Here is a 19,998-nt window from a genome sequence, read left to right as displayed (position 1 = left end):
CAATAACTTTATCGCTCGGTACGAGCCACACTCCAGAGGGTCACCTTTCCCCTTGTATAGAGGGACGAGGGTACTCAGTTCCCAATCACTGGAATGCGGCCTTCTTTCACCACCAGATTACAGATCTCTGTCATTCTCTTCACACCCCAACTTCCTGCTGCCTTCAACATATCTCCCACAACTCCCGTCGGCCCTCCCGCTTTTCTATCCTTCATTCCTGGTGTTGGGCTAGCGGCTAGGGTGCCGGCTTAGGATCCAAGGATCCTGGATTCGAATCCCGGTCGATCGCTGAATTAACGCCAGGGGGGTTGACTCAGCCTGTCATCCTTCCGAGGTCGGCTAATTGAGTACCAGTTCACTGGTAATTCCCTGTTTGTCGTTAAAGGCGGCAAAAAGGGTTGGCGTCAGGAAGGGCATCCGGCCGTAAAACATTGCTTCAAATAGGGGACCGAAAAACAACAACAACCACGGTTCCCGAAAAAGGCCAACCCCCGCTTTGCGGGGAAAAATGGCCTCTAAAGGTGGTTATATTTTTATATATATTGCTTTTATCGCTTCCTCAACTTCCTTCTCAGTTATCTTCTCTGCCGGTCCTAAAACTGGGTTACTCTCTATGTTGCCATCCCATTCATTCTCTGTATTCAACAGCATTTCCATATATCTTTTCCATCTTCCTTTAATTCCATCTGAGTCGACAACGATTTGTCCCACTTCATCCTTCAAGCAACTCACCCCCATCACATCACACCTCTCTTTCGCTATCTGCTTTGCAATCCTGAATACTGCTTTCTGACCCTCTTCCGAATCTAAGCGTTCTCCGAACATTTTCCTACATGCCTCCTGCGCCTTTGCTACCTCTTTCTTTGCAGCCTTCCTGGCTGCCTTATAACTTTCATGCTCTGCTGTTTCTGCTCCCGTACCCTTCGCCTTCTGCCACTCCTTGAACTTCTTCCTCTTCTCGTCAATCCTCTTTCCAACTTCATCATCCCACCACCATGTTTCCGAGTGCCTCGGTGGTCCTTTTGTCCATCCACATACCTCACCAACGGCTCCCAACAGACTAGCTTTCATTGACATCCAACCACTTTCAAGCTCAACCACATCATCCTCGACCCTACTTAGCCTCTCTTTTAATGCCTCCCTTACTGTCACCTCTTTCAACCTCCACACCTTCATTCTCGGTTGGTACTTCACCCGCCGAGCTCTCCTCGCACCTTTCACCCTTACGTCGCAGACAACCAAGTGGTGCTGTGAAACAGCCTCCTCCCCCGGGATCACCTTTGTGTCCCGGAGGTGCCCCCTATCTCGCCTACGCACCATCAGGTAGTCAACGGTTGTCGTCGACCCACCTGACATGTATGTAACAAGCTTATTATCCTCTTTCTGGAACTGAGTATTACAAATCAACAAATCAGCTCCATCAGCAAACTCCAAAATCCTTTCACCTTCTCCATTTCTCACACCATATCCGTAACCCCCATGAACTCCGTCAAAACCATCCATACTCCTTCCCACATGTCCATTTAGGTCTCCTCCTACCACAACAACTTCCTCGTCTTTCACGTTTTCCATCAGCTTCTCTATCGCACACCAGAACTTGTCCTTCTCTTCATCGCTTCGACCAACCTGCGGAGCATATCCCGAGATGACGTTCACCAAGAGCTTTCCAATCATCATTTTCACCATCATCAACCTATCACTCACTCTAGTCACACTCACCACACTGTCTACAAACTCCTCAGAAAACAGGACACCAACACCATTCACGCACTCCGGGCATCCTTGCCACACAAACTTGTATTTCTGTCCCTGCCTACCCTTCACTGTTCTCACACCACTTCCCTTCCATCTCGTCTCTTGCACACAACATATGTCCACTCTTCTTCTGACCAATACTTCCACCACTTCTCCTGATCTCCCGGTCATTGTCCCTACATTCCATGTCCCAAACCTCAGAAACCGATCTCCACTTCGGGCTGTACCCTGCCCACATGTAGTTGTAATTGTCATGGTTCACATTTCACATTCACATTCACACCAGTATCATGGTCATCAATATGAAAGAGCATTTTTAATCCTACTACTTTAAGTTTAAATGGCAATTTCAGCACCAATCGTACTCTTGCAAGCACAAATGGTAAACAAATCCAGAAAATCATTTCCGTATTTTTCGGAAGAAAGTTTCTCGCAGCCTTCAATCTCATGCACCACATGACAAGCTACACTACCAGAATAAGGATGACAAAAGCAAAAATGCATATGCCAGGAAGCTGTTGTCTCCAATTTTATTTTTTTCTCAAAACCTGCTTCTTTTTTTTTTTCCTTCAAAAACATTTCCACCTCAATATTAGACCAGACATTGACTGTTGATGCAAGGCATTCTCATACATCCATAACTTTTTGAGTTATCCTGCTCACAAAGAGACAGACAAACAGACAGGGGTGAAAACATAACCTCCGTCCACCTTTGGTGGTGAAGGGACCAAAGACTACTTGAGTGCTATAATAGATGGAATCACCAGAATGTTCAATAAATAATCTACAGAATGTTGATTGAGGGATGCTAAATGCTGTGGGAAGCAAAGAGAAGATGACATTTTGCATGTTAACTCTTCATCTGATCAAAAGAGTGAGTTCACCCAAAACATCAGCTTCTCCTTGATTCCCACGGTATTTGGCATCCCTCACTCAATGTTCCGGTGATTTCACCGATTGTTCGTCCTGTCTGCTGATGCAGTTTGATACTAGCCTTCAGGAGCAAGACTAGTTATTATTCATTCTACTTATGTGCTACACTACTTACTTACTTAGAATTACTACTACTAACTTACTACTTCCTTAGAGGTGAGTGGATCTGACATGAAATCTTACCACAGCGAGTTCCTTTTTCACCAATCCTTTCACTCAGAAAGTTTTAAACTTTTGACTATGTACAAGTTTTGAAATAATATGCACCCCTTTTGATGCTTTATTCAGCTTTAATGATTTTGCTTTAAATTTTAATTCTGACAACAGTGTAATAACTATTTTTTGCTTTGTTGAATGCTCCAGTCATGGACTATATAGTCCTCATTGAGGCCATGCCTTAAATAAAAGAACTGCATTGATATAAAAGTGAGTGGTGGGTGGTTCGTATGCAGCCACCCGTCTGCTGGTTGCATCATTTATGTGTGCGCGTCTGCCGCTGATGCAGTGCTTCTCTAAAAGCAGTTATCTGGTACTCATTTCGCCGACCTCGGAAGGATGACAGGCTGAGTCAATCCCACCTGGTGTTAATTCAAAGGGATTCGAACTCAGGACCTTAGGATCCCAAGTCCACCACCCTAACCATTGGGCCAACACCAGGTATGATAGAAAAGAGAAGAAAGAGAGAATAGTTTAAGAGTTTTTGGGGAAGTAAAAATCTGCTTTTTGAAAAGGGGAAGGTTGGAAGCAAGTGTTTGGAAATACATGGGAAGGTAAAGTGTTCCATAATTTGGCAGTAGAGGGGAAGAAACAAATATCATAATGGCCCACCCTTGAGTTACCAATGGCCACACAATAATCATGCAAAGTAGTGGCTTGTCGAGTATTCCATGGTCTTGCTAATGGTGGAGGTACACAAGCAGCAAGTTCTTGGGAGCAGAAACCGAAGAAATATATGTAGAAAAGAGAAAGAGAGCTAACTTTGCTGCGTAATTTGTCGAGTTTTGAGGTCAGACTGGGAGAGTTGATAAGTTGGATTACTTTGGACTCAATTTTGTCCAGTAAGTTTGTGGAGCTAGGACCTCCCCAGATGTGAGAGCAGTACTCTATACAAGGATAAATCAATCCTTTATATTGTTGAAGAAAATGTTCAAAGGAGAAGAATCTTCGACATCTGAACAAGACCCCTAGTTTCTTCGAGGCAAACTTAGCTATTTGTGTAATGTGTGAATTCCAGGATAAATTTGACGTTAGAGTAATACCTAGTAGGTTTATTGTATCACATGGTGTAATTGTGGAGTTTTCAAAGGAGATTGGAGAGCTGAGAGGAGTTTTTGAGAGAGATGGGAAGAAATTGAGTTTTAGAAGCATTAACCTTAACCTGATTACATTTTCCCCACTGGGAAATCTTGTCCAAATCCGAATTTAAAGAGGTGGTTGTAATAAAACGAGATGCAGATCGACTGAGGCAAGATGGGGGCAGATGGGAAAAGTATGGAGGGATGTAATGTTGAGTCATCAGCATACGAGTGCATTTTTTTTTTGTAGAACAAAGGTCATTGATAAAAAGAAGGAAGAGTGTTGGAGACGGGACAGAACCCTGAGGGACACCAATGTTGATAGGGAAGGAGGGAGATGTTGAACCATCAACAATTACAGAGATAGAGTGGTCGGAGAGAAAGCTCGATATGAGAGAGCAGAGTGAAGGAAGAAAGCCGAAAGAGGGAAGCTTGGATATGAGAGGCTCCAATGCCTCACTCTGCCAAAGGCTTTTGAGATATCAAGGCCGACAACAAAAGATTCCTCAAAGTCTCTCAGAGAGGCCCAGACATTCATAATGTAAGAAAAGATATCACCAGTCGATCTTGCCTTGCGAAAGCCATATTGATGGTCAGATAGAAGACTGTGAGACTGAGATTCAAGATGCTTGAGGAAATGGGAATTGAGAAGACATTCAAAGACTTTGTAAATAGTAGACTATTTATACATAGCTCATTTATATATAGCCTAAATATCTAGCATAGCATTTTATATCATCACAGCACTGTTTGCAAATGGCGAGCACACAAATGCTACATCATTAGCCTCTGCCAGATCCTTTGCTGTACATGTCCCATGCCACAGCTCAGGAGATATTCCATGGCCAAGGCCATGTTCACAGTCAAGGCCATGAATCTTCAGTGTATCCTCATCCCTAAATAGCTGAAAGTTCATTTACAAAGCCTGAATGCAGAAGACGGGTTAGTCACAAAAGACAATGGTTGCTCACTCACCTTCTACCTGTCTAATATTGGTTCAATTCCTGACCTGAGTATAAAAAATCCTGGTGTTTTGCAGGTTGAGTGTTGTATAAATGAATATACCATCCTTCACAGGATGTTAGACTGGTTTTGGTCTGCCAATATGTACAGTACTTGTTGACGTTCAAGATCCCATGATGACTTTCATAAGAGCAGGTCATTGTGTTTGCACCATAGCCGAATTCCAAATTTATTGCACTAATCTACAGTATGTTGTGAGTGAGTGGTGGCAATCGTATTGTTGGTCGTCATGTTCATGTTGGGACTGCGATTGGTACATATACAGGGTTCATTCTCAGGCACAGAAACATTAACCTGACTTGTTGTGGATTCCCCCAAATTCTCTCTGAAGGTTCTTGCGATGTACAAGACAAAAACTACATAATGACCTGTATTGAGGCAAGTGGGAGCATTGAAAAGGCAATAGCAATGCATGCTCGACATAGTTCTGAGTTGGGGAGAGTGGAGGAGGGGAAAGGGAGAAGTAAGGTGACAATGGCATTTTTCATATTTTGTCTGCACCAAATTGATGGACTGAATCACAGCAAAAAAAAAGTAATACATTACTGAAAGAAAAACGAGAACGTACAGTTTCGTTCAGCTTGTACTTGGTGCAGACACCATTGGCTGCAGTGAACACATTGTTTAAAAGCACACACAGGTAGCCAATGCCGTCGTATGACAAATCAGCACTGTAAACACAAAGGGGTCCCCGATCAACTCAAAAGGAAGATATTTTACCCAGTATTCAACAATGCTGATCAATACAATATCTGCCACTGTGCTATGGAAACCACCGAGAACTTTGGTGAGGACAAAATCGCCATGGTGTGGTGCAATTACCTGGCAGCTATGGCTGCACCAACAATCATCAGTACAACTGAAAACTGCACAGGTAGCGATGGCTTTCTCAAGCTGCGCAAAGAAAATAACAAAAATTTGGAGCAAATAACAACTCGTTTCTTACATTTACATGATAGCATTCAAAAGGTATACTGTTAGGATAAAAAATGCTGGGGGAAGTAAAGTGGGGTCAGATGCATCACAGTCTAAGAATAGCAAAACTTTTTTTGCATTGCATTGTGACTTTGGCAACACCAAAAGCCTAACTAATACTGGAGAGGTTCCAGGGAACCTGAACTCAACTGGTCTATATCAATATGGTTAGAATATGCACAATAGAACCACACACTATATAGTTTATATGTGCTAAAAACATATGACAAAAATTGGTTTTTCAATATGGCCGCCCTGCCGCGCCCATTTTGGGCGTGCAACGCCCAAATGCAATCCCAAACTAGTTTATGTCTTAAAGATGCTGCATAACAAGTTTCATCAAATTTAATCAATATTTGTGACTTTTAGAGCATAAACGTCGAATTGTTTACAGACGACAGACAGACAGACAGACACTGGGTGTCGACAAAAACTCAGCTGGACATAGTCCAGTTCAGTTAATAATGGACCATCCATGAGGAAAGAATGAATAAATACAATGCCACTCCACTAAACCCAATGTAAATGTAATGATTACCCCAGCAATGCAATTTCTGCAAACAGGGTGAAGATGATGGAGATCTTACGAAGAGCTGTGAACATGGGCAGGCTGAGGGGAGCAACAAATGGGCAAAGAGAGGAGAGAGAGAAATTGGGAAGAGTGATGAGAGAAATAAGGTAAACTAGAACTGAACTCAGTAGAGCGCACATCTTCACAAGGCTGGCCATTTTACATTTTCTATCACACTGAAAGGCCGGATCTTGTGCTATCTTTTATATATATATATATATATATATATATATATATATATATATATATATATATATATATATATATATATATATATATATATGTATATATATATGTATATATATATATATATATATATATATATATATATATATATATATATATATATATATATACATACATACATATATACATACATATATATATATATATATACATACATATATATATACATACATATATATATATATATATATATATATACATACATATATATATACATACATATATATATATATATATATATACATACATATATATATACATATATATATATATATACATACATATATATATACATATATATATATATATATATATATATATATATATATATATATATATATATATATATATATATATGGAGTTTGGTGGCAATATGCCTGCATCTGTGCGCATGTCTGGTCGTCGATGGGCCTTATATTATAGTACATTGTGAAATATCATGCAATTTATCATTTTTAGCGCAATTGTGAAGAATCACTTTAAAAAAAAAAACTTCGCGCGTATCGTTCAACTGCGAGCGGACCTTACATATAGCGGGGGGATTGGGATGCTCCGTATGTAATAAATGAATGGCTTTGCCAAACGCACCCTCTCCAAGGTTCTCTTATAACGCCTTTGCAATGAGCGCCGCCGTATAGTTCTTTCGCCACTGCCGTGTGCACGCGAGTCCTGTTCAAGAGCGCCGCCGTATAGTTCTTTCGCCAGAGACGTCTCCGCGCAGTTCTTTCAAAAGGAGCCCGTCGAAAGAAGTCCGTCAAAGGGCTCTTCGCGCGCTCTTTTATAACACGAGCCAAGATCACAACGCGCTCCTCCAAAACCACGCCCGCCACCGAGCTCATCTCAGCCCTGGTTGGCTCGCCAAAAGGGCCACACCTCGGTCTCGGCGCTCCACCCCCTTCTTCTCCGGGTTGACCGCGTGCGAAATGGCGGCTTGGTGCCAGCAAACAGCCCAAGGCAAACGGCAGTGAACGCTGCTGGCAAGCAAAGTACCACAATTTGGAGAGAGAGAGAGCAACATGGACGGAATGGGGCCTATCTTATTTGATTAATGCAACACAGATTCAACTATTGGGAACAGATCATTAACTGAAACACATAATAATGAAATAACTACAGAGAGGTCCTATGGTTCTCTACGTGTTGTAGATGGACTAACTAGGGTGCGATCTTTAATAAAGCCAATTGATGGGGATATTTACAGGGGATCATTTATAAGGGAAACATTAACTAAAATTTACTAGTGAAGGTTCTAAAAACCATGAGTATTATAACATAGCGTTAATAATGTACATTACTTAAAGTTAATGCATTTTTTTTTTTCAAAATCATCAGGATTTTAAGCTTTGTGTAGAACATAATTTACATCTACCTATATATATATATAACATAGGAACCATGACAATCACAAGTACATATGGGCAGGGTGCAGCCCGAAGTGGAGATCGGTTTCTGAGGTTTGGGACATGGAATGTAGGGACAATGACAGGGAGATCAGGAGAAGTGGTGGAAGTATTGGTCAGAAGAAGAGTGGACATATGTTGTGTGCAAGAGACGAGATGGAAGGGAAGTGGTGTGAGAATGGTGAAGGGTAGGCAGGGACAGAAATACAAGTTTGTGTGGCAAGGGTGCCCGGGGGGCGTGAATGGTGTTGGTGTCCTGTTTTCTGAGGAGTTTGTAGACAGTGTGGTGAGTGTGACTAGAGTGAGTGATAGGTTGATGATGGTGAAAATGATGATTGGAAAGCTCTTGGTGAACGTCATCTCGGGATATGCTCCGCAGGTTGGTCGAAGCGATGAAGAGAAGGACAAGTTCTGGTGTGCGATAGAGAAGCTGATGGAAAACGTGAAAGATGAGGAAGTTGTTGTGGTGGGAGGAGACCTAAATGGACATGTGGGAAGGAGTATGGACGGTTTTGAGGGAGTTCATGGGGGTTACGGCTATGGTGTAAGAAATGGAGAAGGAGAAAGGATTTTGGAGTTTGCTGATGGAGCTGATTTGTTGATTTGTAATACTCAGTTCCAGAAAGAGGACAATAAGCTTGTTACATACATGTCAGGTGGGTCGACGACAACCGTTGACTACCTGATGGTGCGTAGGCGAGATAGGGGGCACCTCCGGGACACAAAGGTGATCCCGGGGGAGGAGGCTGTTTCACAGCACCACTTGGTTGTCTGCGACATAAGGGTGAAAGGTGCGAGGAGAGCTCGGCGGGTGAAGTACCAACCGAGAATGAAGGTGTGGAGGTTGAAAGAGGTGACAGTAAGGGAGGCATTAAAAGAGAGGCTGAGTAGGGTAGAGGATGATGTGGTTGAGCTTGAAAGTGGTTGGATGTCAATGAAAGCTAGTCTGTTGGGATCCGTTGGTGAGGTATGTGGATGGACAAAAGGACCTCCGAGGCACTCGGAAACATGGTGGTGGGATGATGAAGTTGGAAAGAGGATTGACGAGAAGAGGAAGAAGTTCAAAGAGTAGCAGAAGGCGAAGGGTACGGGAGCAGAAACAGCAGAGCATGAAAGTTATAAGGCAGCCAGGAAGGCTGCAAAGAAAGAGGTAGCAACGGCACAGGAGGCATGTAGGAAAATGTTCGGAGAACGCTTGGATTCGGAAGAGGGTCAGAAAGCAGTATTCAGGATTGCAAAGCACACAGCGAAAGAGAGGTGTGATGTGATGGGGGTGAGTTGCTTGAAGGATGAAGTGGGACAAATCGTGGTCGACCCAGATGGAATTAAAGGAAGATGGAAAAGACATATGGAATGCTGTTGAATACAGAGAATGAATGGGATGGCAACATAGAGAGTAACCCAGTTTTAGGATCGGCAGAGAAGATAACTGAGAAGGAAGTTGAGGAAGCGATAAAAGCAATGAAGAGTGGAAAAGCGGGAGGGCCGACGGGAGTTGTGGGAGATATGTTGAAGGCAGCAGGAAGTTGGGGTGTGAAGAGAATGACAGAGATCTGTAATCTGGTGGTGAAAGAAGGCCGCATTCCAGTGGATTGGGAACTGAGTACCCTCGTCCCTCTATACAAGGGGAAAGGTGACCCTCTGGAGTGTGGCTCGTACCGAGCGATAAAGTTATTGGAGCATGGAATGAAGGTATTGGAAAGGGTGTTGGAGAGGAGGATAAGGAAGAAAGTGAAGATCGACGAAATGCAGTTTGGATTCATGCCAGGAAGAGGAACGACAGACGCGCTTTTCATTGTGAGGCAGTTGCAGGAGAAGTACATGGAGAAGAGGAAGAAGTTGTTTCTTGGGTTTGTTGATCTGGAGAAAGCATTCGATCGGGTTCCACGCAAAGTATTGACATGGGCATTGAGGAAGTTAGGAGTGGAGGAATGGTTGATCAGAGTAGTGATGGCAATGTACAAAAGAGCACGCACAGCTGTAAGGACGAAGGACGGGAACAGTGGTGAGTTTGAGGTGAAGGTGGGAGTGCATCAGGGGTCGGTACTGAGTCCACTACTATTTGTAGCTGTGATGGAGGTGCTGGCTCAGAACGTAAAGGAGGGTTTACCGTGGGAGTTGTTGTATGCAGATGATCTGGTGTTGATTGCGGAAAGTATGGATGGACTGAAGGAAAAGATGAACAAGTGGAAGGAATGTATGGAGACAAAAGGTCTGAAGGTGAATATCGGAAAGACAAAGGTGATGGCAAGTGGTAAAGCATGTGGTGAGGTGGAAAGAACTGGGAAGTGGCTAAGTGGCTGTGTGCTGTGTGCAGGAAGGGTGTCGGAGTGAACTCCATTCAATGTACAATGTGTGCTGAGTGGGTTCATCAAAAATGTAGTGGTCTGAGAGGGTCATTTACCAGTGTGGCAGCTACATTCAAATGTAAGGTGTGCGCAGAGGGAGCTGCAGATGGAGGAAATGTTGAGTTGGATCTTGGAGACGGCGTGAAGCTGGAAGGTGTGAAAACATTTTGCTACCTCGGAGACATGCTGAATGGAGAAGGTGGATCAGACTCGGCAACGGTTGCTCGAGTGAGATGTGCATGGAAGAAGTTTCGGGAACTGAGTGGCGTGCTGATGAGGAGGAGAGTGTCGCTGAAGCTGAAGGGAAAGGTGTATGCTGCATGTGTGAGAAGTGTTATGATTTATGGGAGCGAGACATGGGTAATGAACGTAGAGCAGCAACGAAGGCTGGAAAGGGTGGAAATGCGAATGGTTCGATGGATGTGCGGAGTATCGTTGAGAGAGAGGAAGACAAATGATGAATTGCGAAAGATGATGGGAATATTGCCTGTGATTGATGCTGTGAAGAGGAACAGGTTGAGATGGTTTGGTCATGTATTGAGGAAGGATGAAAGTGACTGGTTGAGAAGAGTGATGGAAGTTAATGTAGAAGGAAGTAGAGGACGGGGAAGACCGAGAAAGACTTGGCTAAAGATGGTGGAAGAAGAAATGCGGGCAAGGGGGTTAACAAGGAGAGATGCAGAAAATAGGCCAAAATTGAGAAGATTGTCATGGGGACCGCAAGGCTAACCCCCGCTCTAGCAGGGAAAATGGCCTTAAAATGCATGTTGTTGTTGTTGTTGTTGTATATATATATAAAACACAGTTTGTGTGTGTGTAATGTTGCCGATAGACTCCTAAACGGAGAGGCTGACGTGCTTGATATTTGGCATAGACATGGCCATTGAGCCTAGGACGAACATGGCCTACCTCAAAATATTTGACGAGATCCATATTTTTTTATTCATATTTACCTCAGCGCATTTCAGCGAGGAACAGTATACACGGAATCTCAGCCGGTGCCAGAGCAGCTCGCTGATTCGCTCAGAGCGATCACGTGATGTTCCATCCCCGCCGCCAGACCACTGAACTGAAAATATATAGAATGACCATTGCCATTCACACCACATAGGTGGAGATGCAGCTACCGGGCACCATCTTGGTTGGCACTCGATGCTGGGCGATGGTGATTTCCGTCACACGTTTGCACGTAATTCAGAGTGAAAAGCGATTGCGTTTTTTCACCTTTTATGCGATCGTGTTTTGTGTCGATTTTTGTCGATTTTGTGCGATATGAATTAAACGTCTTTGAAACAGCTGTGAAACGTCTTTCCACAACCCTTCCGTAACCGATTGGAGCAGTTTATTGCCGCACAAAATGGCATTTTAACAGTTGTCTGGCTTTTAAAATCTGGGATACGTTCAAAACAAACGAGATCCGCGAAGCGAGTTGGTCGAGTCGTGCTAACCAAGATGGCGACACGGCGGCTTCACTTTTCACAGAGTATGAGCGTTCTATATATTTTCAATTCAGTGCGCCCGACCCGCTCACGTACTTGATTTGTGGCATAGACATGGCCATTGGGCCTTCATGGTGTAATTTGTGCGAGGCTTTTGTCCGAGTGAGCTTGAGTCGAGAGGGCGAATGTACGGGTTGGGAATGTACGGGTCTCCCTTCCCCCACCCGGCAACGCCGGTACTGGAGAGCGTCACAGGATCGGTGAGTCTCCAAAATCTGCTTCATGCTGTTGTTGCGAAGATGCAGGACGATGTTGCGATTGTTGTGCTGCTCTCCTACCATGAGAACTGCAATGTCATTGTTGATTGGCCCTCCCCTTCCCTCCCCCTTCCCCTTCCCCCTCCGCCCTCCCCTCCCCCCTCCGTCCTCCCCTTCCCTCCGTCCTCCCCTTCCCTCCGTCCTCCCCTTCCCTCCTTCCCCTCCCCTTCTCCCCCTCCCCTCCCCCCTCCTTTTCCCCCTCCCCTTCCCCCCTTCCCCCTCCCTCCTACCCCTCCCTTTCCCCCCTAGCCCTTCCTTTCCCCTCTACCCCTCCCCCCTCCACCTCCCCCCACCCTCCCCCTCCCTTCCCCCTCCACCCTACCCTCTCCCCTTCCCCCCTCCCCTCTCCTCCCCCCCTCCCCCCTCTTCTCCCCTCCCCCCCTCTCCTCCCCTCCCCCCCCATTCCCCTCCCCTTTCCCCTCCCCTCCCCCGCCTGGCAATGCCAGGTACTTCTGCTAGTATAACATAATTTATGTTATATTTGATTTGTGGCATAGATTGTATTGTTATGCATTATGTTTTCCACTCTGTCAAAGCGCCTTTGGGCTTCTGGAAAAGCGCTATACAAAATAAATGAATTATTATTATTATTATTATTATAATTAAGCCTCGATATAACAACAAATCTTCCACATACCCTTTCTTTTCAATCCATTAATTAAAACCAACAGAACCTGTGCAATGACACACTTTTTGAGAACACATCAATACAAAAAGTAAAACCACATTGAGTGGGGTCATGTGACCACATGCTTAAAAGAATCAGCATGAGTTTCTAAGAAATGACATCACTTCTCCAAAGCTCAGCAGCTGTCTATATATCTGAAGTCATGCATTTGTCTACATCACATGTGAATGTGTGATTTGTATATGCAGCTCCACTATGAGCCTTGGGCCCTGTAAACAAAGAAAAATAAATAAAAGAAAGGTGCCATATTTGTGTTCAATTTGACTTCTTCATTGATTTGCCTCAACCGTGATTCATTGCAGTTTAAAATGCTTTCACCGTTTCTGGCTGTGTTGTGATGCATATTTCAACCTCAGCCAAGGCCTTTTCAGTGGAGGCACAGTGTCTTTCTATTTCGATTACCTGTGAAGTGGAAGAAATGTATTTCACATGGTGTCCATATTGGTTCAAACAAGCTCTGAATCACTAGTGCACCAGTCATATTCTGGCTCAGCAGTACATCAGTACCACAAGAACAGAATAATGACATTCTACTCTTTTGTTCTATTATAGAAGTCTAATACACCACCATATTTAACATGTCCAGGTGCTGCTAAATGGAAGGGTTTGGAAAGAGCAAATAAGGCGATTTGTGTTCCACAGTGTTCAAATATATACCGTAGTTAAATTTAAATAAAATAAAGATTGTAAAAGGCGTATTAATAAATAAATTCCGGAATTTACCGCCGTTGACACAGTGTCTATTACACCACCCTATTAAACGCCTTACATTAGTTATTTGTGCCTGTTGTTTGTGTCTTTTATGACATCCTTAAAAACAGTTTTCCTGTTTGAAATGTTTTTCAATTTTGTTTGACTGCCAGACAAGCAGACAGTGAAAGTATTATTTAACTAATCTCTGCGCGTGTGCGATCAGAACAAATTCAGAGACAAAGTACTGTTAAATGGCAGGTTTGTTTTCTGATTAATGTTCTGATTTGTTTTCAAAATATAACATTCAATTTAAACAAGTTGTTCCTTGATCATAAACTGACTTTTGTAGACAGAAAGACGGACAGACAGGAACAGTTACAGCCATGGGTTTTGGGTCTACTACAAGCGGGATCCTCAGTTTCCCTCTGACTTACCAGGATTGAGGACACCGAACACAAATAACTTCATGTCTCGGTAGGTTGTTAATCAACCGCGAGTGCCAATTGGTCTACCGGCGGGTTGGGGCTCTCTTAAATTGTTGTTGCTCAAGTTAAAAGTAGAACGACACAGAAAAGGATAAAAAGAATGTGTGAGATTAGCCTAATGTTTTAAAGTTTTAAAGAGTGACTGCGTGTGTCTTGGCTCGGCCCTAACGGCAGGAACATCAGTTTTACTTTACATGACCTTTAACCTCTTGATGCCGAAATCTAATCAGTTCATATTAGCATCATAATATATACATATACCAAGTTTGGTCAAAATCCCATCAATGGTTCACAAGTTTGTGCGGTAACATAATTTTTTACTTAACATGACCTTTGACCTCTTGACCACAAAATCTAATAAGTACATCCTTACACCATTGTACATACCTGTACCAAGTTCAGTTCAGAGAAATAACCTAAAAAATTGTACGTGTTGCTTCCGTGCTCGATGCTCAGCCTTTAAAGGATATAGGCTAGCATCCATGGGGAGAACAAAATTTCTCCTAGATTGTACGGTGGAGTGTGGAGAGAAAAGAGACGTCACAAAGATCGTGTCACTGGTATTACCCAGAATACCTCAGGAAGTTGTGTTACTTTCCCCAAGTTCAGCGTCTGTTTCTCTCAAGTCAAGTCCAGTGTTTGTCTCATGTATTTGCATGTGTGTGCGCACGCGATTTGTGTTGCAGCTCTTTCATGCGCTTTACGTGCTGTACAAATAAAAAATACTTTTGTGGTGCTTGGCTATATTTTCATGTGACATGATGATTACCGGTAAAAAAAGATTCTCGAACAGCTGCAGTGCTCTAGCCCCAAGCTGCTCAGGCATCACAAGTTACTTACCTGAGACGTTTAGTGCTAATCAGGCCGAATAGATGATTCCCCAGGTACAGCAGTGGCAAAGGTAACACCTGCAGTGAGGTGGCACTGGGTTACTTGGCAAACAGTGTTATTAAGGCTGTCATGATGGCCTGGTGAACACCTTATCTCCCAACTGAAATGAAAGGCTGCACACCTTCCTCGGGATGGTCAAGTCGAAGTTAGGGAAAGTAATAAAGCCAAGTGCTTTGCCCATCCACAGCAGTGAAACTGTAAAGAGCATCTGGGAACGATAAAACCACATGGAGATCCAATTCTCACAAGGAACTTTTCAAATCGCAAACAAGATAAAGCCATTTCTAGAAAAAATGATAAATTTTGTATTCCAGTCATGGTCTGAATGGGTTTGTCATCTGTATTTGTTTGAATTTGATTGGGATGTTTTGAGCCGCTCTTTCACCATACTTCCAGGTGATTCCAGGTATTCTGTACTGTGTTGTTTTGTGAAACCATTACCATATCCTGTACTGTGTTGTTTTGTGAAATGTACTCTCTATACATTCGATAGATACAATTGTAGAACTGAAACAATCAAACATTTGTTGCTCAACTTAGATCACAGAGCTTTCTACTAGGGTGAAATTAATGATGGAAACGAGTACAAAAGGAACGAAATTTGTATTCAATGGATGATTACCTTTAAAATTCAAATAATGAAAATTCTGGAACAACTTGACAAATAGAAAGTCGAATTGATAATCCAGAAACCTACCTGTCCAAGTCCCAAGAAAAGAGATGAAGGAAACCTGAAAAAACAACACACACCTATTATTTAATAAATCTGTTCCTCAGCAATTATAAGTTACTAGGGCATGCCCGTACTATATCTATATCTAAAATTATATCCCCCCCCCCCTCTATTTACATGAAATGGTTTGGTCCAAAGCGAACGGCTTGCGAGTGGTGACAATCCCCCCCCTCTATTTACATGCAATGGTTTGGTCCAAAGCGAACGGCTTCCGGAGTTTGGTAAAGAAATCGCCATCGCGTGCACAAACGCGCAGGAAAGCGAATGAATCGCAAATTCGTTTTTATTAGTTGTAAAACATAGTTTAACGCCAACATAGTTTGCAAACGTGAAATAAATGAATACGCTCTCAAATGTGCCATCCGAGGCAGAGTGTGCCCGCCACGTTCGGCACACGCGATCGTTCGCTGCTCTCTGATTGGTTGAATCGTTTTTTGGACATAGCTCGGTAAGTAATTGTCCGATTAATATGAAACCTTGAAAAGGCACATCCTCGGGTCCCCAGCAATATACCTGGCAAGTTAAAAGTATATCGGACCCGTGGTTGTCGAGAAACAGCGGTCACAGACAAACAAACAAACGTACAGACAGACAGACAGAGATTACTGGAACGAAAGTCTGACATTAACATTTAATAAATGGTGTTATAAATGATACTAATTCTACAATACCCTATACCTAACTTCGTTTTTCATCACAAGCCTCAAAAGTTTGATCCTTAAAATATGAACATCAGCTGGGCTCCATCCGATATGCAACGTACCGACCACTCTCGTCAATTGGCTGTGTGATGTCATGAGCTTTACCCAACCGACGGCCACGCCGCCACCCTCGAGGATTTCACTTCCTCACATCTACAGTCATGGTCAAAAATATTCACACCATTGCACTTTTTTCAAATAATGCACCATTTTTCCCAGAAAATTGTTGAAATTTAAAAATATTTTGGTATCCACATCTGTATTTCTTTGGTTTACAGTGGAACAAAACAAAAAAAACCTGAAAAAATTACTAAATCTTAGCTTATTCCACACAGAAATCCTAAAATGGCCCGGACAATATTATTGGCACCTTTTAGAAGTCGTTAGAATAATTAGATTTCAAGCAGGTGATTCTCCTTTACTTTGGCATTTAACTCACCTGTGGTGAGTTTCAGGTGGCTGCAATATAAAAAAAACATAGGAGCAATACCCCTGGCACTTACTTGGTGGAATAAACAGTATACTGCACTGACTAAAGGTATTTTTAACCAATTTCAATGGTTGCGAGAAGACAGGGCAGCATGTAGAATCATACTAACATAATCATAAGACTTTAAACAAACAAAAAAATACCTATTTTGGGGGCAACCTATCCCCTCCCTCTCCCCCCACCCCCCCCCCCCCCCCCCCACACTTCCTCGCCCAACCTCATATACCTCCTCAGACCGCAATTTTTGTAATGCCTTGAACAAACATTGGTACATCACAGGTGATGAAGGTTGTGGTGAAGTTTCATCGAAATTGCAGGTGTAGTTTCTGAGAAGAAAGCAAATACCTATTTTGGGGGTAAATATCCTGTAGACCTCAAAAGGGGCAGATTTTTTGAATGTCGTGAACAAACTATGGTACAGCACGGGTGTTGAAGGTTGTGGTCAAGTTTCATCGAAATAATGTGTGTAGTTTCAGAGGAAAAAGCAAGTACCTATTTTGGGCGGGTCAAACCTGGACCCACTTTGACCCCGATTTTTTTTAATGCCGTGAACAAACTTTAGTCACAACACAACAAATATAATTTGTGCCAAATTTGGACACAATCCCTTCAGCGGTTTTGGAGAAGAAGTTGCAGGTGTTTACGGAGGGACTGACGGACGGACGGACAACGCGCCATTCCATAAGCTCCCTGGAACTACGTTACAGGTGAGCAAAAAATGGGTCGTGATATCCGGATGTCTGTCCGTCCGTCCGTCCGTCCGTTCCCCTGTTAAGTTTTTGCTATTTTTGCTACTCCTCCCTTAACACCTGGCTGATTGTTCTGAAACTTGACACATGAATACAAGATAGCAGCCCGCACAATCGCTCGCGGTACGATTTTTCGACTTCGGATCATGGGGACTCACAAGGGGGGAGGGGGAATTACCCCCAAACTTCGGATCCCGATTCGTCCCTTATTTGACAACCGATTGCTCTGAAACCTGATACAGCCCTTCTACTCGATGGTCTGCAGGATCGCCCGGTCTTAGATTTTTCGATTTCATATCAGGGAACCTCCCAGGGGGTCAGGAAGGCTCCCAGGTGGCCTCCCAAAATCAACAGAACTACAACGTCAAGAGATGACCATCAACCAACTCTGGGTATTAATATTTATTAATTACGGTTTGAATTTTGAACTGTAATTTGTGGACAACCTATGCAATGCAAACTTCTGAATATGGTGTCACCCCCTGTCACCGAGTTGAAAACTTTTTTTTGGAAGTTTTATTACATGGAACGTCCTTATTACTCGTCAATAAACGACTATATCAGTATTCTGGTATAGGTTGTGACACTAACAACATCTCGAATATACTTATCACCACGTTTGGTAAATAAATAAATAAATCCGATTTCCATTCCCACCAACACCAGTTTTTTGACGCCTCCAACATGCCACGTATGACGTAAGCAGTGCACTGCACCAGTCTCTTTTAATAAATGAATGCACAATATAGCTTATGTCCACTTATGGTACATGACACCCCATTACCACATGCACCTGTACACTGTGAGTACTTCCTTGTTGATGATGAGCACAAGGAAAGAGACTCCTCCGAAGGTAGCCGCTGACAGAGCGCCAGGTGTTCTGCTGAAATCCATCGCGTACGCCATACTGTACGCTCAAGCCTCAAGCTCAACGGCAAGTCGGCAATAATAAATGTTGTTGTTGTTGTTTTGTTTTTTTACCAAGGTACAGTTCGCCAATTATAAATGTGCTGATGTTTTTGGGTTTTTTTACATGCGTACGACTCCTAAAATACGAATTACACCAAAATATTATAAGTGGTAAAAATATATATATGTATTAAATCAGGGAATTAAAAGACAACTTCGAGATAAAACCAAGAATCTTCAGAGCACTTCTGCCAAGTGAAAATAAAGTGACAGGAAGGAAAAGATGGAAGTGAAGTGAATGAAGACGACATTCCTAATCCACGAGTCTTAATTTCGTAAATAAAAAGACAAATATGTCCAATTCTCCATTTTAAGGGCCAGCACCAAGTTCCTCATCAGCCCTTTAATAATCATCACCTATATTCTAGTCCACAATGCACAAATGTGATAAATCCTGTCCTGTCGCACACGTGCACAACTAGTCAACTACCAAATAACCAATACGGAAATGGTGAAGGTTTGCAACGCAACAATCTCGAACTACACGTCTTTGTTTTAATTGCATGATCACATCGTCATGCACACACATTTTACTCACAATTTATATATTCAAAAGTTGCGTTAGAAATAGTTTTATTGGATCGGTTATTAAAAGCCAACAGCGGAAATGCTCGCCGATACACATACACCGCCTAATCCTCTGAGCACTATTTATATTCAACAAAAGCAACTACAAGGAAAGAATTAACACAACATAAATAAAAAATACATGGCATTTCATTAATGTGGCATTTGCACCTCTTATATACGTGTTGTTATTTTATTATAATGTGCACTCTTTTGATATGGACCCTTTTGAGCCTTATTAAAGTCCCTATATACTAGGATTGGAGTATAGCGACATGGCTCGACTCAGAAATTTCTGGTCACGTGGGTAATGGGCGCCATTTTGTCTCCATGGAAAGGTCATCATCCTTAAATGACAGGTTGCTGTGCTATTGGATGCACAAATCGATCAGAAAACGATTTAAATATGTATAAAGAGTCCCTGAAGATCCCGTAAGGAAAAAAATTGGTATAAATCATCATGGAAACATTTACCCGGTATAGATAATTATTCTTCAGGCCATAGCCACGTGGCGTGCTCTCGCGAGATCTCACACGCTCTCACACGATCTCACACGATCTCACCACGATCCCGTTCGAGTAGTGCGGGCATATGGTATTTCCCAAAACACGGAACCAACACACACATGGAGCAGGGACTGCATTATATTACATCTCCTCTCTTTCAGAATGAAAATCAATTTAAAGGTTAAAGATCGAAGATGTTGGCGATTCCTGCGGAACAAACGGT

General features: G+C 42.8%; 1 protein-coding gene across 5 annotated transcripts in view; it reads right to left on the bottom strand.

Moving 5' to 3' along the window:
* The window catches only part of LOC137412550 (nucleotide sugar transporter SLC35D1), a 71,826-nt gene extending 53,134 nt beyond the window's left edge, over window positions 1-18,692 (bottom strand). For 2 of the 5 annotated variants that reach the window (XR_010981507.2, XM_068097883.2), the window contains exons 1-7: window positions 18,526-18,692; window positions 15,757-15,790; window positions 15,181-15,267; window positions 15,009-15,076; window positions 6,520-6,591; window positions 5,829-5,900; window positions 5,575-5,677 (exon numbers count right to left, since the gene is read on the bottom strand). Coding sequence is in view for 4 of the 5 variants with exons in the window: in XM_068097883.2 (XP_067953984.1) it covers window positions 5,575-5,677; window positions 5,829-5,900; window positions 6,520-6,591; window positions 15,009-15,076; window positions 15,181-15,267; window positions 15,757-15,790; window positions 18,526-18,638 (549 nt within the window). In the remaining variant the exon portion in view is untranslated. The remainder of the gene's footprint in view (window positions 1-5,574; window positions 5,678-5,828; window positions 5,901-6,519; window positions 6,592-15,008; window positions 15,077-15,180; window positions 15,268-15,756; window positions 15,791-18,525) is intronic. The other 3 variants (XM_068097882.2, XM_068097886.2, XM_068097885.2) reach the window with 3 other exon arrangements.
* Window positions 18,693-19,998: the final 1,306 nt, after the last annotated feature.

The sequence above is a fragment of the Myxine glutinosa genome, chromosome 2 (assembly GCF_964187855.1).
Source record: "Myxine glutinosa chromosome 2, kmMyxGlut1.1, whole genome shotgun sequence".
In the NCBI taxonomy this organism is placed as follows: domain Eukaryota; kingdom Metazoa; phylum Chordata; class Myxini; order Myxiniformes; family Myxinidae; genus Myxine; species Myxine glutinosa.
The sequence above is the reverse complement of the archived record's forward strand: the minus strand, read 5'-3'. Positions and strand labels throughout refer to the sequence as shown.